Here is a 24363-nt window from a genome sequence, read left to right on the forward strand (position 1 = left end):
ATAATTTTTAACTTTGTATAGTAATATGCAAATTTAGTTCATTTGAATATTTTTTTTACACAACTTTGAATTTATACTTTTTTATATATCGTTTTTAATTTCATGTTTTTCTAATATCACAAGCCTTTTAGTTACTATTAAAATAATAAATTATTTTAGTAGTAGCCGTGCGTTGCACGGGCCTAAACTAGTATATACGATTGCACAGTTGCACCCTACGCAATGACAAACTAGCCTCTGAGCCCAACCCAAACGGCTGCTTTAATTCTAATTTCTGACGCACACAACAAGCCCGTAAAAGAAAAAAAAGCCCGTATTGTAAACAACAAAACTAGGGTTTTGCTGAGAGCGACGATGATATAAAACCCTAATTTATCGTCCCCTCCATTTCTTTCTGAGATCTCTCCCAATAGCCTCCAGAACTCAAATCCCCATTTTAGCTTAGGTTTTCTACACTTTCCCTCTCTAAATCTAGTTTCACTTCGTTAATTTTGTCACGATTTATGTAATTATTTGTACTTATTTTTTCTGGGTTTGATTAAAATCGCAGGAGAAGAAAAATGACTACAGTACCAGGAGCATTGATATGGGAGATAGTGAAGAAGAACAACTGCTTTTTGGTGAAGGAGTTTGGGAATGGATCTGCTAAAGTTCAATTTAGCAAGGAGAGCAACAATCTTTACAACAGACACTCCTACAAGTATTCTGGTAATAATTTCAATTAGTTTTTATTAATTATATTTCATTGGGGTTTTTATATATTGTCTGGTTTGATTTTTTCTTCTTCTGTTTTGTTGATTTGTTTGATTATTTCGAAGTGGAATGTTTGCCAATATGAATTACTGTGTTCTGTTAATTTTTTGATTATTTTGTAATGAATTTGCAGGTTTAATTGATTCATTAGGTTTCTTTTCCGGGTTTTATTAATTTGTTTGATCATTCGGAGATCGCAAAGGAAAGTGAAAATATTGGATTTTGAGGATTTATTTTGGGTTGGAGTATGTTTTTTTTGTTAATTGTGGGTCGGTATATGCTGATTTTTGTTAACTTTAGATAGATCTTTTTGTCCATTCTATGAAATTTTGATCTTGTTTGATTGAAATGTGTCGATTTCTGAGTTACAGTTAGTTTCATGCTTTGTTACTAAGGTTATTTTACCTATTAAGTTGGATTTGTTATGAAGGTTTTGGTCATTCTTTGATGATTTGACTAGTTCAATTGTGTGACTAAAACATTAGTGTTTCTATAGTATCAAATAGCTACGACCTTGATAATGCCTAATAATATTTGACAAGCTCCTGAGTAAGTGAGCATAATTAATCAGGAGTGTCATCAAATATTAAGCAAAATATGATTTTCAGGTTTAGTTTGGTTAGAGGTCATGTATGTGGACTATTCATTTTGGTAGTTAATAGGGTTTGTTACTAAAACCGCCTTGCACTTTTAAAACTGTAGGGTGTGATGTGCTGTTTTTCTTTCTTTTCCTATCTTAATTTTTGCTGTGAGTTGGTTTGGGTTGCACCAGTTTTCATCATTTTTTCGTATTTGTACTATTGCAGGGATTGCAAACCCCAAGACTGTATCTGTTCAAGCAGGAGGCAAAGACTCAGTAGTGCTTACTACAACAAAGACCAGGAAGCAGAACAAGCCTGGAAGTATGCAACACAAGTCTACAATGAAGAAAGATTTCAGTAGGATGGTCAAGGCTGTTGAGAACCAGGTAGATTATTATATGCTTTGTGTAGTTTTTCCTTGCATGCTTGGAACTTGCTACTATATTTCTCTTTTAACTTGGGTTTCAGGAACAATCAATGATAATGTATGTAGCTATTTGGTGAATGGACTAGTCTACATATTTAATGCTAGTATGTTTATGTGTCTATTGTGTAGTCCTCTTCATAGTGTGTTGTGTGTTTTTAGAGAGGTTGTATAGCATATAGCGTTTTCAGTACCGTGTTAGTTGTTTGGATCCTCGGACCCTAGTTAATAATAAGTGTAGGCTATTGAATCTGGATGTCATTTAGAGATCGTTCTGAAAAACCTATATTGGGTAGTTTATGTTCGTCCAACTGAGTATTCTTTGATGCACACACCAAGACCTCATTTGTAGTGTTACACATGTATTTTTTTGTTGATGGATTGATGGTAGAAGATGCAATAAAAAACTATTCTGAAGTAAGTTGATGAATGATGACCTCTTCTTTGGATCCTATTAATTTATGTCACTGTGGAGTTGATGAATGTTATCAGGGAGATTTGGTTGTTGTACATTGTTGGACAAACACAATTTAATACTAGTCATTTGGTCGTTAGTGTATGGTTGTTCCATCATATTGGAACTTGTTATTTCTGTTAATTTCAATTTGATTTTGCATTTTTGACTGCATGTTCCTCACCTTTGTTTCTTTGTGTATCGCAGGTCGCTGACAATTACTACAGGCCTGACTTGAAGAAAGCTGCCCTAGCTAGGCTGAGCATTGTGAACAGAAGCCTTCAAGTTGCCAAGTCTGGTGTTAAGAAGAGGAACAGGCAGCCACCTAAGCTCCGTGGCAGGAAGTGAATTAGGCGTTGAAATTTTGTCATACTCTTGATTAGTAGTTCTGGAGGACTCTCTTTCTTCGACTTAATATCCTATTTTGGGTCTTTGTAGCTTTTCTGGTGTGAGACCGTATTATTTTCAGTTTATGAGAAATAGACAAATTGGTTTCTAGTGTTTTTGTCTAACAATTTTGTGTTGTCGAAAGGTGAAATCATCGGTCAATGTTGCAATATGTTTTTTATCCTAGCATGTTTTTGGATGATAATTTCCCTTTGATATTTCTATTTTCAGGGAGTAGCTGCATTCTATATTTCTATACATTCACATATGACATAACAATTAACAAGTTATCTTCCTCTGCATGATGTTGCTTGGTTTAGTTTATTTATGATTCTGAATTTCTGAAGATAGCAGAAAACCGTGGAGTAGTATGTCTTTGAAGTTAAAGTTGTAAATGATTCCCTCAGTTGATCTCAAATGGGGTGAATACGAAGGATAAAATATGTTTGATTGCAAATCTGTAGTTATAATAATAAAATAGTTTTAACAAATTTTCTATTTTCTCAAAGTAATAGCTATGAGTTGAGCCAATGAAGGGTATAATTTACACAAGTTTTAAGCGGCGTCTATGTAGCCTCCATGGTGTTTGCTAGGTTCGATGTTGATTGTCTATGCCCTCTATGGAACTGGGAATGTCGGAATGAAGAGTGGAGTTGGTGAAAAACTGTTGGGTCTATGGTTTGATTTGGGTTGATTTTGTGTTTGGTTTGACTATTTGGATAATGTTTTTGGTCAGGTGTGGGTCAGTGTGTCCATACGATCTGAATGAATCTTGGGGCCTCTTTGGTTCCGGTCATATTTGTACTGATCCTGAACGAAGGGGAAACGAACAACCCTGGACATTGGACACTCATCCAGTCTTCGTTTGCAAATACTAACTGAGAAATGAAATAAAAATCCCAACTTCTTTTGCCTCGCCGGGAAGGGAAAATAGAGTAATAACAGACAAAAACAAAGGGTTAGGAAATTTACAAACTTTTAAAATCATTCACAAATTAGATTACAGGTCAAGGTCTGACTATATAAACTCCTTTGGACGATTATTTTTTGTTTTATGCAAGACCCCTGATGAAGAACCAAAATAAACTTCAGATTGTTTTCTATGTACAAGTAAATACTGCTATTCATTCAATAATGCAGACTGGTATGGTAGCAAATTAAGTGCAGCAGCTCGAGCTTTGATTCACTGCTTGGCCACGTATTTGCACAGTGGAAGGCTTGCCTGTACCCGCTCCTGGTTGGGTAGCCATTCTGCATAAGAGAAATGATAAAAGAGAATCATTCATCTGGAATTTTCTTCAATACAAAAACAGATAATATGAACTACTGAAGTAATACCGATTCTTTATATCTGTTGTCATGGTAAGAAATGCCTGCTCAACATTGGTAGCATCTTTGGCACTGGTTTCCAGGAAGGGAATACCAATTTCATCAGCATATGCCTTGAAAAAGTTTCAACTAAAAGTTAGCTACGGATGCTTTTTAGCTTTGGACATTCATAGTACTACTGATTAGTAGAATTATCAGCACTACCTTAGCAGTTTCATAAGGAACAGCTCGATTGGCTGTCAAGTCGCTTTTGTTTCCAACCAAGAGCTTGTTGACATTATTGCTAGCATAACGATCAATTTCACTAAGCCATTGTTTCACATTGTTGAAGCTTTCTTGGTCTGTGATGTCATAGACGACCTTGCAGAAAACATGGCAAGTGAGTCAAACCTATATTGTATAAAAGTTGGATAAACTTCAATGTTGGTAGAGTTAAGCTTACAATAATTCCATGTGCTCCACGGTAATAGCTACTTGTAATTGTCCGGAAACGTTCTTGGCCTGCAGTATCCCACTAGAACAAGCAAAAGAAAGATATGGAAGTTGACTTACAATATGTTAGAAACAACTAGTTAAAGCTGAAAAATACTTACAATTTGTAGCTTTATGGTCTTGTTATCCTGTTCCACAGTGCGGATTTTCTATAGCAACAAAACATAATATGAGATGACATTATAAAGTGTCCAGTTCAGTATATGAAAGACAATTTACTCACAAAGTCGACTCCTATGGTGCTTATGTAGCTGTCCAGGTACGAATCGTCCTACGTTACCATACAAGAAGTTGTCAGCCAAAGAAAAAACTCAAAAAGTAACCCGTAGAAGTACAAGGTACTCCAGATAGAGTATGCACAATTAACGGCACATGAGAAGTATGAGGCAAACTAATGCAGACAATACAGTGCAGATAATACAGACAGGTTTCTCAAAGACAGCAGGACAAATTTTTATCACTAATATTCCCAAAACCTGAGGACAGAGAGGAGAGGAGCAGATAATACAGTACAAAACATAGAACACCCAATTAGTAGACCCAACATATGAAAGAACCAGAGAGAACCAGCTAGGCGTAATCCTACATAATGTGCCTGACATGTTTCTCGAAAGAAATAGGGAAACAACAAAACAGTGCAGAGGAAGAAATCTTACAATGAATAGAAAGCTTTACGAAGACATTAGTAGGAAACTAGGAAAGAGGAAACTTAGCTATTGGAGTATTACGAGAAAAGAAGAACCAAAGCATAAAAAATTCACAGAACTATGAGATTATGTGTTTCAAGTACAAACAAGGCGTACTTCTGAACATACTAGACACACATCAGCAATAACTCTAGGGGTTAGTGGCCGGGTGCCACAGTTGTCAATGCAAGTTCTGCATTCAACTTTGCGGCCAGATGCTTAAATTTCGGAATCCTTGAAAAACCATTTTCTTCAAGGGTCAAACAGATGTAAAAATGAAGTAAGTTCATGCTCTAACTGCCAAGAGAAACATACATTCTTGTCCGTATATAGAGGAATAGAAAGAAAGCCTACAAAGTGAAATAGAACTTTAAAACCCTAGTGGGATTTTACAAAAACAACTTTCATCATGCTAAATGCTATCCCTGGTAATTATTAATGGCTAGATAGGTATCCACGCATCTCTAGATGCATACTAGATGAAACGGTGACGTTTTTAATAAAATGAAACCCACGCGCTGCACATGTTTCGTACAAACAAACAGTGTGCAAAAGACTTACCTCACTCTCGCCGTTTCTCTCTCCTCTAAACTCTCGCCATTTTCTCTCTCCTCTAAACCCTCGCCATTTTCTCTCTCCTCAAATCGTTATTTTCTCTCTCGCTCTAGATTTACCGGAGGAATCTCATCATTGAATGCCTCGTCTCCTATTTCCAAAGGTGTTTCTAATTCTACCAAGGATTCTATGAAGCAGACGATTTCTACAATGCTCGGATTATTGCCGTCTGTTCGGATCGATGTTTCTGTTAGGGTTTCGAAGGTTCCTTTTCATCACCTCCTCGCCTCTTCCTGTATTTTCTCTTGCTCAACGATTTTTTAAAAATATTTTAATGTTTTGATTTTTATTGTTGAATCGACTATTTCGGATTAGCAAATAGCATGTGTTGATTATTTAATCAGCGAAGTTCGAATTGCTAGTTGTTGATTTGGACTTAGGAGTACATATTAAAAGCTGAAATTATCAGTTAATTATGTGTTTGATCGTGGAATTGTGCATTTGGATAGATAATGCTATTTTTTAAGATTATTTTGAGTAATTTTGTGACTTTTGTTGTGTATTTTGTTGGATTTCTGGATGTGGTGTATTTTCAGTTTGATTTTTGTACAGAAATGCGAAGAGTCGAGTGTGTATAGTCCTGTATTATGAGTGATTTTAAATGTTGAAATCGTTTTATGAGTAATTTAGAAGTTGTGTGTGAATTCAAATGTAGTTTAGTTTAGAGGAAATTTAATAATGTTCAGATGTTATGAGTAATTTAGAAGTTGTGTGTGAATTCAAATGTAGTTTAGTTTAGATGAAATTTAATAATGTTCAGATGTTATAAGCAGATGTTCATTATTCTTTACTTAATGATCTGAAGTGGTGTTGTATAAAATTTGTCATGTTTAAATTGTAACAGTAGATGTTCAAATCAATATTGTTGATGAAATTAATAATAATACTTTTGAGTGATGTTCAGTTTTTCAACTCTCTTATTCAACCTACGAAGAATTATGTCCAACTAAATTCAACTAATAAAACTATTATATTTTCAATACTTTTGTGTGATGTTCAGTTTCTCCACTTTTATGTTCAACTTATATAAAATGATGTTCAACTGACTTTAACTTAAAAAATTAATATATGTTCAATACTTTTGTATGATGTTCAGTTTTTCAAGTCTCATGTTCAACTTATAAAGAATTATGTACAGAATCATGTTCAACTAAAAGGCAAGCAATAACAGTAATTAGCAGATGTTCATTATTCTTTACTAAAAGATCAAAAGAGGTGTTGTCTAAATATTGTCATGTTCAGTTTATAATTTACCATATTCAATTTATAAAATATGATGTTCACAAATAAGAATACTTTTGTGTGATGTTCAGTTTCTCAAGTTTCATGTTCAACATATAAGAACCATATTCAACTTATAAAACTATGATATCTTCATAAATAAGAACACTTTTGTTTCATGTTCAGTTTCTCAATTTTTATGTTCAACTTATACAGAGTAATGTTCATATATTTGCCACCTCCTTGTATAAAAGACAACAGTTAATATATTTGCTTCTTAATCTTTTGGAATCGTTTCCTTGTTGCGAGCTTTTGGTTAGTTGATTGGAATGCGGAAAACTAATATTATAAAAAAAAAAAAAACCTAAATACATGTTCAATACTTTTGTATGATTTTCAGTTTCTTACATATCATATTCAATTTATAAAGAATTATGTACACATTCATGTTCACTTTACTGAAAAATCAAAAGTAGCGATGTCTAAATAGTGTCATGTTCAGTTTATAGTTCATTATGTTCAACTTCTAAAATATGATGTTCATAAATAAGAACACTTTTGTGTGATGTTTAGTTTCTAAAGTCTCATGTTCAACTTATAAAGAATCATGTTTAACTAAATCCAACTTACTAAACTATGATATGTTCATAAATAAGAACATTTTTGTGTGATGTTCAGTTTCTCAAGTCTTATGTTCAACTTATACAGAATCATGTTCAACTAAATTCAACTTATAAAATTACTATATGTTCAATAATTTTGTGTGATGTTCAGTTTCTAAGTCTCATGTTCATAAATAAGGATATGTATATGTTCGATTTCTGGGTTTGTAAATTTGAATTACTGTTAAAATATTTAATACTCAATTCTGGAGTAAATGTGTTTAAATCAGTAATAGATTATTATTTTTAGTTTCTAAAAAAAATCACTTAACTATTCTTAGTTATGTTCAATTTTTAAAACTCAATGTTCAGTTTTAGAATGTTCATACTATGTTTGATATCCTGTGAAGTTCATTTTTAATTAAAAAGGTTCTATGTTCAATTTTTAGAATTTAACAAGGAGGCCGGAAAAAAGACAAGACAGAGTCGAAGAAGAAGTGGAGGAGAAGTTGGTGAACTCAGTCTGTTTGCAATTGGTGGTAGAAAATTTATCGACGAGGAAGGCAAATAAGAACTATTTAGATGGAGAAAAGTTGCAGATAAGAGAGAAAGAAACATAGAGGAAAGAGGAACATGGAAGATAAAAAAGATTCATCAATGTTCATATTTTTTATTTGTTTATTTTCCGAATGATAATTTTCTACCGAAATGTAGCGTAGTGATTAAACTTAGGGGTGTTCATTAGCGGGTACCCGGCTTATCGGGTACCCGAAAAAGCGGGTACCCGGCTTTGCGGGTAGTTAAAAAGCCGACCCATGACCCGACCCGTGAAATTCGGGTACCCTATTAGCGGGTACCCTATTATTCCGGGTCGGGTCATAGGGTACCCGGTTAATTAAATGTAATTATTTTTTCGTAAACTTTTGTTGATTTTTTAATGTTCTTGGCTTCTTGCGGTACATACAAACAGAGATTATGCTAAAAAAAAACATTAAGGGAAAAAAGAGCACAAAATCTATCGATTACCATTATTATTCACTTCATCAGTTGTATTGTATTACAGATTAAAAACAAAATATGATTATATGAAAATCAATAAATCTGATATGCTCAATGGAGGGGTGGGAACTGGGAAGATCTAACTAGACCTGCAATAGAACTATAACTTCTTGTTTTTGCTCCACTACTCACCAAAATATCATGTTATACTCTAACAATTGCAATCAATACTTTCCATCTACTAAACCAGCAAGCGTTATCTTCCATGGTGGCTATCAATTGCAGCTTTGTAGTGACCTCGTGACTCGGGTTTATGGTTACAACTCCTGCAACCATCAAAATATGGCGACCCAACAACGGCAACGGTTGACAGATTGATGTTGCAGCTACAATTGCAGTGGAGTTTAGGTGATTGAGGAGAGAGAAAGACATAGAGAGAGGAAGAGAGAAAGGGGTAAAGTTTGTACTCTGTATTCTAAACCCTAAGTCCCTAACTAAGCGGCGGAGGTTACAAATAAAACAATAAAATTGAAAGTTACACCATTAAGCGGGTTTCCGGGTACCCGCAAGACACAAACAGCTGACCCATGACCCGACCCGTTAATGTGTCCTTTTACCGGGTCGGGTACCCGACACGTAAATATCAGGAATTTTGTTATAATTACCCGCTAAATTTCTACCGGGTTGGCGGGTTAACGGGTCGAGTATTTCGGGTCGGGTAATTTTGAACACCCCTAATTAAACTTGTGCGGACGTACTAGATTTTCTGATATATTAATTAATATTACTTAATAAGTCTAAATTATTAAAAGACAAGTATGAAGAAGGATATTTTTCATGTTCAATTTTTTTATCACCGTGTTCAATTTTAACTGTTTCACAATGTTTAAAAAACCTCATATGCACACAGCTCTGCATGCATAGGTATGCAGCCAAAAATTTGGGCTATCCCTGGAATGAATAGATCATACCGAAATCAGTAAACCTTCAAAAGTCCTGATCTAATTGCCCAATAAAAATCAGAAAACTCGGGCATTTGATGTGAAGGCTTAGAAGATAAAAGAACCAATAGCACCTGTGGACTTGTTAGATTGTTTCTTTTTAAGATTTGAAGTACCAACTCTAAGGAAAATAGAATGGAATGAACAGACAGCAAGAGGATGAAATGCCGTAGTGCGCAAGAAAGTTAGTGTCAGTCTTCTTCCAATCCCTCCTACCGTCCTACACCACTCCTGGCAAATCTATAAGCATACTTATGTAACTTACAATTATTACGCCTAGTGTACTAGGAAATGACTATATCACAAACTTTTTCCATAACTACAAGTCTCCCCGGTGATGAGTTCCACTCTGATGTACCCAAAAATATTACAGACAATCTTAAAGCTTAATCAAGGGACACTTCTTCACACTAAACTCATTATCTACTAAAGTCGAAGCTAACTTCTATAACAATTACCTAACTACAACATTATATGTACACAGATGATTGACATACCGCAAATCTAAGTAAAAGACATGACTTGCCCACTCCAGAGTCACCAATCAGCAAAAGCTTGAAGAGATAGTCACTGCAAAGATTAAATAGTCAGATTTTAGTCAAAGCAAGACTTAATGCTAGAGAATAACACCAAATTCTATAATTGTCATCTAAAGGAAAAAATTAAGGAAGACTCAAATGTAGCTCAAGAATCCTTGTCTAGAAACAAATGATTGACAAAAATGAATCAAGTGCAGCTTAATTTCAAGAGTAACGGATTTGCTGATCAAACATCATTTAAGTTCTTGAAGGTAAGAGTATATGGAAAAAAAAAGCAACTACAAAGTTCACTTGTTATGCACAACATTGTTTTCTCCCTTATCCATGTTAAGGGATGGAGAACTCACAAGAAAAGGTGGGTAGGCAGATATAGGCCCCGTTTGTTTTATGGAAAACAATTTTTTTTTGTTTGGTTTGCTAAGAAGAGGAAAATACTCTCCCAAGGTGGAAAATATTTTCCTTTTGGAAGGAAGGAATGCCACATTTTCCTCACTATCCCTTCCCTTTTTCTTTCAGCCCATTTATCATCTCCTTTCCATTTCCATTTACTTTTACTCTATAACTTTTCCTACAAGGGAACAAACAAAGGAAAACTGTTTTACAATTGCACTTCTCTTTGAAAGTTGTTTTCCATGGAAAATCATATTCCATAGAAAATGTTTTCCGTTACAACAAACCGAGCAATTAAGTTAAGAGTGGTATCTACATGAATGCAAATATGCAATGAGTATGAACTCAAGAGCATATGAATGTAAAGATATGAATGCATAAAGTATCAATCCAAGAGCACAAGCTATGAAGCACGGGTACAACGGTTTCATGAGGTATCTGTACCGGGCACCTCTCGGGTACGGGTACTGTATGGGTACTTCATGGATATGAACCAGATTCGTATCCAAAAAATGGCTACAGTCAACTTAAATGGGTACGGTCAATAACCAAGTTGGGTACGTTTGGGCCTAAAATATATGTACCCATTACAAAAAAGGGGAAAATAATTAGGTCAAGGCATAATTCTCTTTCCTCTATGTGTGCGGCGACCTCCTCTCTACTACTGTGCTAGACTGCTCACCCATATTTGACCGGCTCTCTGCTACTTTGCTAGACTGCCCACCCATAGGTGGTTGGTAGCAACACTGACAGATTTCTACATCAATGTTGTTGTTTAATCAGTATGTTAAAGAGTTTCTTCATCTCCTCCTCTTAACGGTTAGATTGATGCTAGTTGGGTCCTTAACAATTGATCACATGTGACTAGGGAAATTATGCCAGTTCTACAACTTGGTATAAGTGACATAAAGCATTTAGTATGTCTTTCCTTTGGGGATCAAAGGCAATAGATTTTATTAATTATTATTTTTCGGATTTTTTGTGCCGTATCCTTGTCGTATCAGTTTCTTGAAAATTTGATTTTGCCATTTTCTGTCCCCGTACCCGTTTCCGTGCTTTATAGAGCACAAGCAATTGAAGCAGTGATAAAAAGCCATACGGAAACAGTTTATAGATTCATTTTGAAGTACTATCCTATGCATGCAGGGGAAAAAAGGATTCCTCGAGAAACTAGGAAGCCGTCAGCGAGACCTGTGACAAAGGGGTTAATACAATTATTTATACAAGGTGACACAATTGTCGCTAAGCTGCCAGAAAGACATTAGACCCATGCTCTGATCCTGACAAAGAAAAGCCTACTTCCCAATTTACGTGGCACCTACTAGAAGTAGCAGAGTGCTTGTTCGTAGTTTGGGTTATATCTAGTGTGTTCGATAGGTGGGTAACTCTCGTACATTCAAATATTACTTCTGGCAAATTCATCAAGATTTTTGGGTGTCTATCATCAAAATATACTTTTTCCTAGGCTAAATGGCTCACTTCCTATCTTACGTTGTCCCCCAATTTCAAAACCTCCTTCCGAGGTCCGACCTTCCCCTTCCATGACTTTGTCTAGAATCACAACATCTTATCAAAGATGGATTCTCATGAAGTCCTTGTGAGACCTGTGCTGAACAGAGGACTTAGCAGTGAAATTTATCTTCACTAATTAAGGGTTACATTTTACGTTTTTAATGCGTGGATTTATAACTACATGACTCGGACTCATGTCAAATCCTCAACACTCCAACATGAGTATTGATGCTTCACTTCATTTTGAACCAAGCACATGGAATTCTTTTCAAATAGCCAAGTTTGACATTCGGACACGTACTTTGGTAGGAGTTCCTGATTTCAAGCCCGTCTTAAATTCACTCCATTTAACATCCTCCCAAACATAACAAATCTCCTCCCCACCGCAACAACATAAAAATAAAAACAGGGGAGTTTTGTTCCAATAACTAGTCAACCATCAACAACAGGCTTCAGCCCATCAAGCATATATTACTATTTACCTACTTTGTCAACATTTTCTCTAAATCATAAGCCTGAAATACAAAATTCAATTTTTCTCCATAAAAAAAAATGGCATTCCATGAAACAAGGAAATTTCAGTTCCAATCAGGGTCTCAGCGTCAAACCTTCACAAACTAAAATAAAAAATCAATAAAATATTGACATAAAACTGAATTATTCTGGATATCAACTTCACCAAATTAATCAAACAAAAACCCTAAAAATTGGCATACAATCGATTAATTCAAAGTACCTAATCAATCAGTCGAAAAATAAATTAAATAGAAAGAGATATAGAAAGAACTTACTATTCGGGATTCATCGCAACTATAAGAGATGAATTCGGCTTCAGAAATTACAGAATTTGAACAAAAAAATGAGTGATTTCAACTATGGGGAACGAATGAGGAGAGAGAAAACAAGAGGGTGGGTTTGAATGATTGAAGTTAATCTTGGGTCAGTTGACAGGTATACGCGTCAGCTCTCTTTTGATATTTTGGCGTTATTGCACACGTATTTACTCGGGCTTTCAAAGCGTAGGTCGGTACGTAGAACCGTAGAAGTTTTCAGTTCATGACTTCATGCCCACATATGCTACCCATGGGCCATTGCCCTCTTTTTTTCCGATGTAAATGAGCACAAACACAACCATTTACGAATGACGCTCTATCTTTTTCACCATTATTCTTATTATTTATTACTTCAGGTCGGAAAAGTTATACCATGTCAGATTAGACAAAAAAAAGAAAAAAGTATTCACAGAAATCATCCAGAGAAAGTCAGACCCGAAATTAGAAAACAAATCAGATCAGGTTAAAGAACAAAGCCAAACATGAATCTTATCGTATGTCCGTCAATTCAAATTTGATGAACAAATGAAACTTATTTAAAGGTGGTGCACTACATTATTGTACATAAGAGTAAAAGCTAACTCAAAATGCTTAAAAGTTACCCCAATATATTGTAAATTATCTATTTTTAAGTGATAAAAATCATTTTAATAAAAAAATATTCCTTCAAAATCTGAATAAAGCTAGGTAATCATTTAACCCTTTAAAAGATTTGTCCATCAAATTTAATTTTCATAATATAAAAGGTGATCAAAACATGTTAAAAGTTACAAAAAGCTGGACAAAAAATTATCCCAATATACAAAAAATTCATTATGTACATTATGCATGCAAGAACTTTTGCTAGACCATGATGCTCATCATTCATCAATCATCATGTCTCGAACGAATGTTGATACTACAACTGTTTTACAAGGCACACGATGTAGTTTAGGTTGGAAATTTCACAATACATCTAATATTTTTGGATATTTACTATTCCATTAATTCAAGAGTCAAGACAATACATTTTCTCTTTTTAGTTATTTTTGAATTTGATTTTTTTTTACCTGGCTTATTACGCACTCAAGAAATTCCGCCACCTAAATTATGTTCCATTTTCGCACAATGTAGAATAACACCACTAATTAGCGTTTTTACAAATGTCTACTCTCTCCGTTCCTATTTGTTCTACCCGTTTCTATTTTAGGCGTTCCTAAAAGTTCTACCCAGTTTGAATCTTTTCTATTTTTGGGCATACATTTTTTCCCAAAATACCCTTATATTTCTATCTAATTACCAAAATACCTAAAGATTCTACCTATATTCCCACCTAAAATTTCCCAACCCCTAATATTAAATTAATATCCCTTTCCAACCCATAATATTAAATTACTTTTCCCTTCCCTATAACCCACTTCCCCACCCCCTATTAAACCATCCCTTTCACTCTTCTCTCACACGTCTCTCTCCTCATTCTCTCCTTCTTCCTCTCAAATTTTTTTCTCTCTCCTCCAAAAACTCTTTGATTTTCTTCATTCCTTTTCTTGTTCCTCTCACGATTTACCCTCTCTCTCCTCCAAAATCTCTCTGATTTTTTAAAACTCTAGATTTCTCTCTTCTCCAAAATATATTTGTTCAGGTTTTCGACGAATTGTAACCATGAAATCGAATTTAGGTGGTGAAATTCTAGATCTCCGCCGCAACCACCACCACCACACCTCCACCGCCTCCACCACCATCCTTTGAAAAAAAAACTATATATTAAGGCTTTAGATGGTGAAATTCGACCATAAAAATTCTAGATCTAGAGTTTTCATGGTCGAATTTGACCTCTAAATCTTCAAAATCCTGGATTCATAGTGAAATTGTCGATTTTTTTATTTTATTTTGTTGATTTTTATGGTTTGAATTTGTCGTTGTTTATTTTTATTTTTATGGTTCGAATTTGTTTATTTTTATGGTTCGAAATTGTGGTATGATGGTGAATTTGTAGGTTTCAATTTTTTTGGGTTGATGTTTCGATTTTTTTAGGGTTGATATATGTTCGAATTTTTGGGTTGGTGTTTCGAATTTATGGCTTCATGCATGTTTCTGCTGGGTTTGATTTTTGTCGATTTTCTGCTGGGTTGATTTTGTTCGAATTTATGGGTTGATTTTGGTTCGAATTTCTTCGAGTTCTTGATTTATGGGTTCGAATTCTTGAATTTCTGGGTTTGAATTTCTTGATTTATGGGTTCAAATTCTTGATTTTGGTTCAAATTTCTGGGTTGATTTTGGTTCCAATTTTTGTTCGAATTTCTTGGTTGAATTTCTGGGTTCAAATTCTTTTTTTGTTGATTTTTTTCCGGTATATAAATTCGTGGTGAGGAAATCTGATTTGTTTATTAATAATAAATAAAATATCTCCCTTTACACTAGTTATTTATTGTTTTCCCTCTCCGTCTTTTATTCCAATCACTTACACCCAATCATTGCTCTTACACCCAATCATTACACTTATACCCATACAAACCAAGATTCCAGTTTTCTTAAAAACCACCCAAGATTCACAATGAGTATAACAAATAGGAACGGAGGGAGTAAATGTTATGTGACGCTCTACCTCAGTCTATAAGGTTCAAGTTATCAATCCACTTTCATTTGAAAATTGAAATATGGTTTACATAAGATTCGAACCTACAAGCTCTAATTTTGACACTAGAGCATTATTCGTTGAGCTATAATCTTTTACATGTTTTCTTTGCAAAATTAATATTAAGTACAATATAGAATAATTATCTTGTGAAAAAATTCAAACATAATTTCATTAAAGAATATAACAATTAATTGTTAATCACATAATAATACGGGCATTGCCCATGCCAAATACTAGTTATTTTTTAAATTATGTGTCCGATGTAATGAATCAATTACTTTGTGTATGAACGAAGCTAGCCATCAATCGTAAAAGGCCAGTCATCCCTAAAGGCATACTCCTACACACCTTGATCACCCTACAAGATAAGGTGTTTGCTTGTTTTCTTTTACCTCTATAGTTATAGTTAAGATAGAATTATATGTTTATTCTTCTAGTATGTTTAGGGAACTATAATAACATAACTATAATAGATATAGATGATAGAACTCTATAACATTAGATCCTTAAACTAAAGTAACTCTAATTTCCTAAACGTAAAAAAACTCTAAACATCTATAATACCAGCAAGTATGCAAATATTATGGTAATATCTTGATAATTCTCTCTACTTAAAAATAAATAAAATTTTAATAAAATATTATTAAATTACCAATGCGCTAACGCCAGTTAAAAACATAAGACTTACTCAGACAATTGCAACGAAAAATAATAATTAATAAACTTCAACTTAATTAAAAAGAAATCCCTCGAAACAAAAAAATTTAAATAGAAATGTCATCCATTACCAACCGGAACCATGAAGGCCTAAAAATCCCAAAGTCAACTTCTATTTAAAACAACATTTGAAATCCAATGAAATTGGTGATTTTAATGAAGTTTGTTATTCTCATGAGAAACTTAGAGGAAGACCGATTAAAGTGTATCGAGCTAATTTGTTGCTTGACTGTATGTTGTCTTGTGGTATGATTGATGTGGGTTTTGTTGGTCAAAAGTTTACTTGGTCTAATAAGCGTAGAGTTGGGCCAATTATGGAAAGACTAGATAGATCTTGGGATAATGTGGATTGGATGAGTCTATTTCCGTCTGCTATTATGAAAGTGCTTCCCCGTCTTACCTCGGATCACTTCCCCATTTTGTTAACTCTTGTCAAGCCTAATGATTTTCAAAAGCCAAAGCCTTTTCTTTTCGAGCCTATGTGGTGCCTTAATTTTTCCTTTGCATGCATTTTGAATGTGGAATGGTCTAAGTCGGAAAAGTTGTTTTTTGAAAAATTGATTGAATTATCCCCCGTTTTGGATAGTTGGAATAAAAATGTTTTTGGCAATGTGTTCAAAAAGAAAGCTAGAATATTGGTCAGAATTGAGGGAATTCAAAAATACCAAGGAAATCAAGGCTTTTCTATTTTTCTTTTCGACCTAGAGGCCTCCCTCCAAGAAGAGTTAATGTCTATCCTTCATCAGGAAGAGCTTCTGTGGATGATGAAGGCCCGTGATAGTTGGTTAGCTGATGGGGACAAAAATACTCCCTATTTTCATAAATTTGTCCTAGTGAGACGTAAGAAAAACAGAATTCTTTCTCTCACTATGGACGTTGGGGAAGATACTTTTGACCCTAATTAAATAGTTATCTGATCATATTAGGGGCTATTTTGACAAATTATTCGCTTCCTCGTTCTTGTCTTCTGATATTTCTTGGGACACCTTGCCTTTTGATGAAATGAGCAGGGGAGATTCTATTTCTATTTTCGGTTGTCCTGTTAAGTGTGAGATTTGGGGAGTTATTTCCAAATTGGGATCTTTCAAAGCCCCGGGGCCGAATGGGTATCATCCTTTATTTTATAAGAAAATTTGGGACACGATTAAGGGTGACCTCATTCCCTTTATTCAATTAACTTCTCTTCCCATAAAGTTCCTAGTGAGATTAATGAGACTTTGATTGCCATGATCCCTAAGAGAGAGGATCCTTCTTTCATCACTCAATTCCGCCCAATTAGCCTTTGCAATACGGTGTATAAAATCATTACCAAAGGTCTTCCCTCCCAAAAGAATTTCTCCTAACCAAATTAAAATAGCTTCCTTCTGGGTACGGAGACTAATGTGATTATTGCTAATGAGGTGCTTCATTCAATGAGGGCGAGGAAAGGAAAGAGGGGATGGTTTGTGCTAAAACTTGACCTTGAAAAAGCCTATGATAAGTTAGAACTGAGTTTTATAAGGAGTTCCCTTCCTCTCTATGGCCTTGATGATATATCCATTCAATTAGTTATGAGTTGTATTTTCTCTTGGTCCTCTTCGGTTTTGGTTAATGGCATTCCCACTGATTCTTTCCTCCCTTCAAGGGGAATTAGACAAGGGGATCCTCTTTTTCCGTATATCTTCATCATTTGCATGGAAGTGCTATCCCATATGATCCACAAGCCTACAAAAAATTATCTTGAACTCCTTTCAGAATGAGTAGGAAAAGGGTTTCCATTTCTCACTTACTCTTTGCGGATGACATCCTTCTTTTTGGGGAAGTTAATCATGATACCATCTCGACTCTTCAATCTGTTCTTGATTCTTTCTGCCTCATATCGGGGAAATTTATTAGCATTGATAAGAGTAGAGTCATGTTCTCTAAGAATACCCCGGAAGTTGATAGATCTATGTTCTGCAATGCTACACTTACTAAAGTAGCTCCTGACATCAACCCCTATTTGGGATTTCCTAATTCTGGTACTAGGACAACCAAAGCCTCTGTTAGATTCATCATGGATAAGATATTGGGTAGGCTATCCTCGTGGAAAACAAAATTCCTCTCTAGGGATGGCAGATTGTGTCTTATCTCCTCACTGCTTAATTCGATGCCCAATTACTACATGCAATATCTCCTTCTCCCAAAGTCTATTCTAAAATTGAATAATAGTACCTTGGGTAAGTTTCTGTGGGGGAAAGAGGGGGATAAAAGGGGGGGTTCATTTATTGAATTGGGATACCATTTCTACTCCCAAGGATGAGGGTGGGCTTGGCATTAGGTGTGTGAGATCGCTTAATAGAGCGTATATTCTTAAATTGTGGTGGAAAATGCTTCATCACGAGGACAACACGGCGATTAAAGTTCTAAAAGATAAATATTTCAAGTCCAATAATGTGTTCCGTTCCTTTTCCTATGGCCCCCATTTATGGAAGGCTATGGGTAAAGTTGGGGACTTTTTCAAGGATAATGTCCTGTGGGGTATAGGGAAGGGGTTGAACGTTAACTTGTGGGAAGATCGTTGGACTGGGGAGAGGTCTCTTAGACAATTAGTTCATGGGCCTGTGCAGTTATGGGAGGGAAATCTCATGGTCAGTAATATCATAGTCAATGATACCCTCGATTTCTCTACTCTTTCCTTTGAGTTACCTGATTGTGTTTTTAATCTTTGTAGGGCTATCTCTTTACCCATTAGACCACTTGACTTGGAGGATTTCATGTTTTCTAAATTTTCTACAAATGGGAAATTCGATTTTAAGTAAACTTTGAAATGTTAAAAAGCAACACTAGTGTCCTTGGCATTCCTTGGAATTGGTTATGGAAAGTGGATGCAATTCCAAAAGTTCGTTTCTTTGTGTGTCTTTCTTTTCATGACCGACTTTCTCATAAACTTTATTTTGTCAGACATATGTCCACTTGAAATGCTTGTTTGTGTTGTCAAGGTAGTATAGAAGACTCTATCCATGTGCTTAGAGATTGTCCCAAAGCCATTGAGATTTGGGATCATTTTGGAGTGAATGCTTATTTCTTTACCATCCCCATACACCAATGGACTCACTCTAGCCTTACTCTCCCACCTCCTTCCTCCCGAAACCAAATCTCTCTTCCATGGAAAACTCTTTTCCCATTTATGCTTTGGTCTATATGGAAAATGAGAAAATTTCATTCTTAACCATACTCATACTTCAAGGGATAAATGCATTTTGGAGGGCCAAGCTCTAGCTTGGGAATTTCATACCTCTAGAAACTCCACATTATCCTCTCATCCAATTACAACTCACAATCCAATCTGGTCTCCTCCCCCAAATAGTTGGTTGAAACTCAATGTGGATACTTCCTTTTTGCAAATTGGTGCTGATGCGTGTGTGGCAGGGCTTGTTAGAAATCATGTTGGAGAATGGGTTATTGGTTTCTCTAAAAAATGCAAGGTTCATTCGGCTCTTATGGGTGAGCTTCTAGCCATCCAGGTGGGGCTGCAGATTGCTAAGGAAAAAGGGTGGGCAAATGTTGTGTTGTCCACTGACTCGAACAGAACGGGTGATAGAGAGGCTGCAAAATACATCATGCAAGGATGCTTATTATCACATTGTCACATATTGCGGGGAGCTTTTTGAGGTACTGAATGAGATTCAAATTGAGTACGGTGCGAGATGTACTAACAAAGTAACTGATATGATGGCCAAAATAGGCAGAACTGATGTAATAGATAGCTATAACCTTATTACTTTTGATATCCCTCCAGGATTTGTTGCCGATATTTTGTTGGAGGATAGACCTCCTTGAACATGTGGTTGTAACTGTTAACTGTTAACTATCTATTTTAATGTTCCAAGCTTGCATCAAAAAAAAAAAAATCATTATTCAAACTCTAATTAACAATCTCAAGCCAGGCACTTCTCAAAAATTAAAAGGAGTAAAACATAAAACAAATCACTCACAAACTCTATATGGAAAATTTTTGGTGGAAAATCTAATACATTATAGTAAAACAGACACCAGGAATTACACGTGTCACTTCCTGGTGCAAAATTTTCCCGCAAAAAACGTTTTCTTAAAAAGAATACTCTCTCCGTCCCAAATTAGTTGTTACACTTTCCTTTTTCGTCCGTCCCAGATTAGTTGTTACACTTCTAAATAAGGAATGACCCTACAATTATTATATTGTCTCTCTCTTCCCACTAAATATATTTTTGTCCCTACCCCCTCTCTCATTCAATTAAAAAAAATACTCCACTAACTACTATCACATCCACTTTTTCAATAAAATAACAATTGATAACCAAACAACCACTTATCACCTAAAACTTTGTGCAAAGATAAATGTAACGACTATTCTGGGACGGAGGGAGTATCTACTTTATGTTTTTATTTTTTTCTCTCCTTTTGTATAAATGTTTATATATGGAAAAAATTATAGGATTATGGAATATGACATTATTAGAAAATTTTGGTAATATTTTAATCTAATCGTCATATCAATAATAGAAAATATTTTTACTCAATATTTTGGTCAAATTAGTATATTAAGCCTATCAAATATTTTGGTCAAATCATCATATTAAACATATAAAATATATACGGAGTAATATGTAGTAGGACGAAATTTGTATATTATATGATAAAATGGGTACGGTCGAGATTTATTAATTACGCAATAAATTTAAGGGGTAGATATTTTAGTTAAATATTTCATTAAAAAGATGGGTCAAATAATAATTTTTTAATATCCGTGCGTGCACGACACCTTATCTAGCATGTCTTAAAAATGCGCAATTTAGAAGGTGGACCATGGTGCACATAGAGCATGGTGTACCTTAAGAACACTAGTATATAATTGAAAGTACATCTGGTTACGAGAAAAGAACATGAGCATTATTAATATTTAGGTTTTTAATAAATAGTAAAATAATATATTATTTTTATAACAAAAAAGTGAAATATTATATCGCATGTTCTTTTACTGTAGTGTTATGTTCTTTTGCTCATGCACATATGTTCTTTTGGTGCACCATACTCTATGTGCACCACGGTCCATAGTCCACAGATTGGTCATAGAGAAAGGGGAAATAGGGGTAGAATTGTGAGGATTGACAGGAAGAGAGAAAATGGAGGGAGGAAAAAGTGGGTTTCTTTGGATTGAAAAGGAAAATGTTTTCCTTCCTTAAGAGAGTTATCATCCACCATTTGGAAAAATCTTAGAATAATTTTGATAGAACCTATATATCTATGATCTATCTGTATATGTTTCTGAGCCATAGAACCTATTACAGCTAACGCCATAACCAGGCCACTTGAGACAATCTTAAACAAAACCAAACAAGAGCATCATTCATCCGTCTGCTAGCTAGAGGCCAGGCCAGGGTGTGAGGGATAACAATGGCACGATCAAACACCAACATATCATGTTCAACATTACTATGTACAATTTACAAACGACACCTAGCTTAAGTAAAAAAAAAATACATTTCTTACTATTACTTACAATCATTTATAGTCTAGCTACAGCATTATTCACAAAAGCCTTAAAAATGTCTATTGTTGATCATCAACTATTTCATGTTCCTTCATTTTGAAGAAATATCCTACTTTTTTCGAACTAGTGCTGTGAAGGATATGCTGTCTCTATCTTCCCATCTGGTTTTCAAGCTTGGTAGCCCTGTTCTTAATTATATGATATCAGTTATATGTTCATATCATACTTTTCTTCTTCTTTTTTTGTGTTCAAACAACATACTCATATCCCAACAACAATATCTATCTTTTAAGGATGTGAATCTTCAACTACCTTACAAACTTTACCAACCGTCACTCAGCAATAATACACTTACTAATTCGTATGTTTTAATGATCGAATAGGTTGTTTTTGGGAATGCCACTGACTACTGAGTGAATAAACTAGAAGACCTACAAGTTTATGATTGATTGAAAATCAAGTTTAACCCCCTTACAAAAGCACCGCTATCTCTTCAAGTATTTCCCACAAGCTACAAGTTACATACATCAAACATTAAAATGGTTTCAAAAACTTGTACTTTTGTTCTTGTTTTATATCTTCTTACGCTCCTAAAAAGACTCGAAACCAAACACGACACTCATCATTCCCATCCTCATCACAATCATTCACAGTCTTCTGTTTCTAACAACAGGCTCAACCAGGCATACATTGCTCTCCAAGCATGGAAGAAGGTAATCTATTCTGACCCAACAAACTACACTTCCAACTGGGTAGGATCTTCTGTGTGTAGCTACAGAGGAATATACTGTGGACCTGCAATCAATGACAACAGCACCACTGTTGTATCTGGTATTGACCTCAATCACTTAGACTTAGCTGGTTTCCTTCCAGATGAAATAGGCCTTCTATCTGATCTAGCCCTCTTTCATATAAACAGCAACCGTTTTTGTGGGATCCTTCCACTAACAATGTCAAACCTTACCCTTCTGTATGAGCTTGATCTTAGCAATAACCGCTTTGTAGGGGGTTTCCCATCTGTAGTTCTCTCTTTGCCCTCACTTAAGTACCTTGATCTTCGTTACAATGAGTTTGAAGGATCAGTTCCATCTGATCTCTTCAATAATAACTCTCTTGATGCAATCTTTGTTAATAATAACCGTTTTACTAGTGTAATCCCGTCTAACTTGGGTATGTCTACAGCTTCTGTGGTTGTTTTTGCTAATAACAAATTTGGTGGGTGTTTGCCTCCAAGCATAGCAAATTTCGCAAACTCCATAGAAGAACTTTTACTGATAAACACAAGTTTAACAGGGTGTTTGCCTGTGGAAGTTGGATACTTGTATAAGCTGAGGGTATTAGACGTGAGTTACAACAAATTGGTAGGTCAAATACCTTATAGTATAGCAGGATTAGCTCACTTGGAACAGCTAAATTTAGCTCATAATATGATGAGTGGAGAAGTGGGTGATGGAATATGTGTATTGCCTAACTTAGCAAACTTTACACTTTCTTACAACTTCTTCTGTGAGGAACAAGGAATTTGTCAGAATTTGACATCAAGGGGAGTCGTGTTCGATGATCGACGTAACTGTTTGCCAGGAAAGCCGCTGCAGAGGAGTAACAAGGCATGTGATGCAGTGTTGGAGCACCCGGTAGAGTGTGAGGAGTTTCACTGTCACCATTCTTAGCTTTCTGTGTAAATTTTGGAAATAAATGTTTCCAATTATGTACTTCATCTTGTGTGCACATACATACACATGATATTTTATGCTCTGTTGCTAAATCAAAAATTCTGTTCAACAAAAATATTATCGGTTTTACATTTGCACAAGGCACAAAGGATTCTACATAGAAAATTGCCATATATTTTTACTTCGTAGTATATACATAAACACTTTCTATTTATAGAAGAATAGAATGTCGTCAAAGTACATTAACAACAAATTGATTGTATGTAATATTCTAAAAATTTAACATGTGCCAAATGCTTAAAATCCCAAACCTTTAAAATGCATGTGTTTTGAGTACTATGCCTATCAATAGTGATATGAGTGAGGATTCCTTGAAATTCACTATTTATAAGGAGTAAAATTTTCAAACCTTCCCTTTGTAAGCTCTACATGCTTGTTTCCTTTGGTCTAAGGTTCAAATCCTACCATCAACATTTCCTTTTATTTTATTTCTTCTTTTTTCTTTCTTTCATCTTCTATATAATGACTTGATGATCCCTTTTATCAATTTTTTTCCTCTTACGTTCTTTTTAATAATTTATTTATCTTGTACGTAAATTATATATTTATAAATGAAACATCGAACTATTTCATTTGCGAGGTATTATTAGAAACCATAACATATTTACTTAACATTTGGTAAATAATTTACTTCTCGTCTAATTATTCAACATATTTACTCTATCATTTTTGCTAATGGATTTCAATATCTTGAGGGACCGCGCGCGCTAGCGCGCGGTCCAACAACTAGTAATTCATAAATACTGGAGGACAGGAAATGGGACGTCCAAGGGAAGAAGGGTAAGTTGCCTTTTCTCCCAACACCAATCAACCAAAGCAATATTCATATCATTTGCATTTCACCACTATGCCAGAACTCAACCCGGGTTATCAGACTAGACCCTTTTAATGTGGTGGTGGTCATGTAGGTGAGGTCAGTAAGGATGTCAATGGGGTGGGGTGGGGCGAATGGGGATGTAGATCCCTCTATCCCCACCCATCACCTGT

The 24363-nt window shown here is 35.0% G+C and overlaps 3 protein-coding genes across 3 annotated transcripts; 2 read left to right on the forward strand and 1 right to left on the reverse strand.

The window, feature by feature from the left end:
• Positions 1–289: 289 nt before the first annotated feature.
• LOC110799311 (60S ribosomal protein L28-2) lies at positions 290–2710 on the forward strand. Its single transcript, XM_022004549.2, has 4 exons — positions 290–445; positions 551–708; positions 1560–1720; positions 2420–2710. The coding sequence occupies exons 2-4, from the start codon at positions 561–563 to the stop codon at positions 2558–2560; spliced, it is 450 nt and encodes a 149-aa protein (XP_021860241.1). The 5' UTR covers positions 290–445; positions 551–560; the 3' UTR covers positions 2561–2710.
• An 848-nt stretch (positions 2711–3558) lies between these two features.
• LOC110799310 (GTP-binding protein YPTM2) lies at positions 3559–12944 on the reverse strand. The gene is made up of 8 exons (XM_022004548.2): positions 12777–12944; positions 10042–10114; positions 4644–4691; positions 4522–4569; positions 4371–4442; positions 4133–4288; positions 3938–4041; positions 3559–3850 (listed from the first exon to the last, which is right to left on the reverse strand). The coding sequence occupies exons 1-8, from the start codon at positions 12788–12790 to the stop codon at positions 3757–3759; spliced, it is 609 nt and encodes a 202-aa protein (XP_021860240.1). The 5' UTR covers positions 12791–12944; the 3' UTR covers positions 3559–3756.
• Positions 12945–21987: 9043 nt separating this feature from the next.
• On the forward strand, positions 21988–23449 carry LOC110799306 (leucine-rich repeat extensin-like protein 4). Its single transcript, XM_022004542.2, has one exon. The coding sequence runs from the start codon at positions 22183–22185 to the stop codon at positions 23311–23313; it is 1131 nt and encodes a 376-aa protein (XP_021860234.1). The 5' UTR covers positions 21988–22182; the 3' UTR covers positions 23314–23449.
• Positions 23450–24363: the final 914 nt, after the last annotated feature.

Source organism: Spinacia oleracea, chromosome 4 (assembly GCF_020520425.1).
Source record: "Spinacia oleracea cultivar Varoflay chromosome 4, BTI_SOV_V1, whole genome shotgun sequence".
NCBI classification, from domain to species: domain Eukaryota; kingdom Viridiplantae; phylum Streptophyta; class Magnoliopsida; order Caryophyllales; family Amaranthaceae; genus Spinacia; species Spinacia oleracea.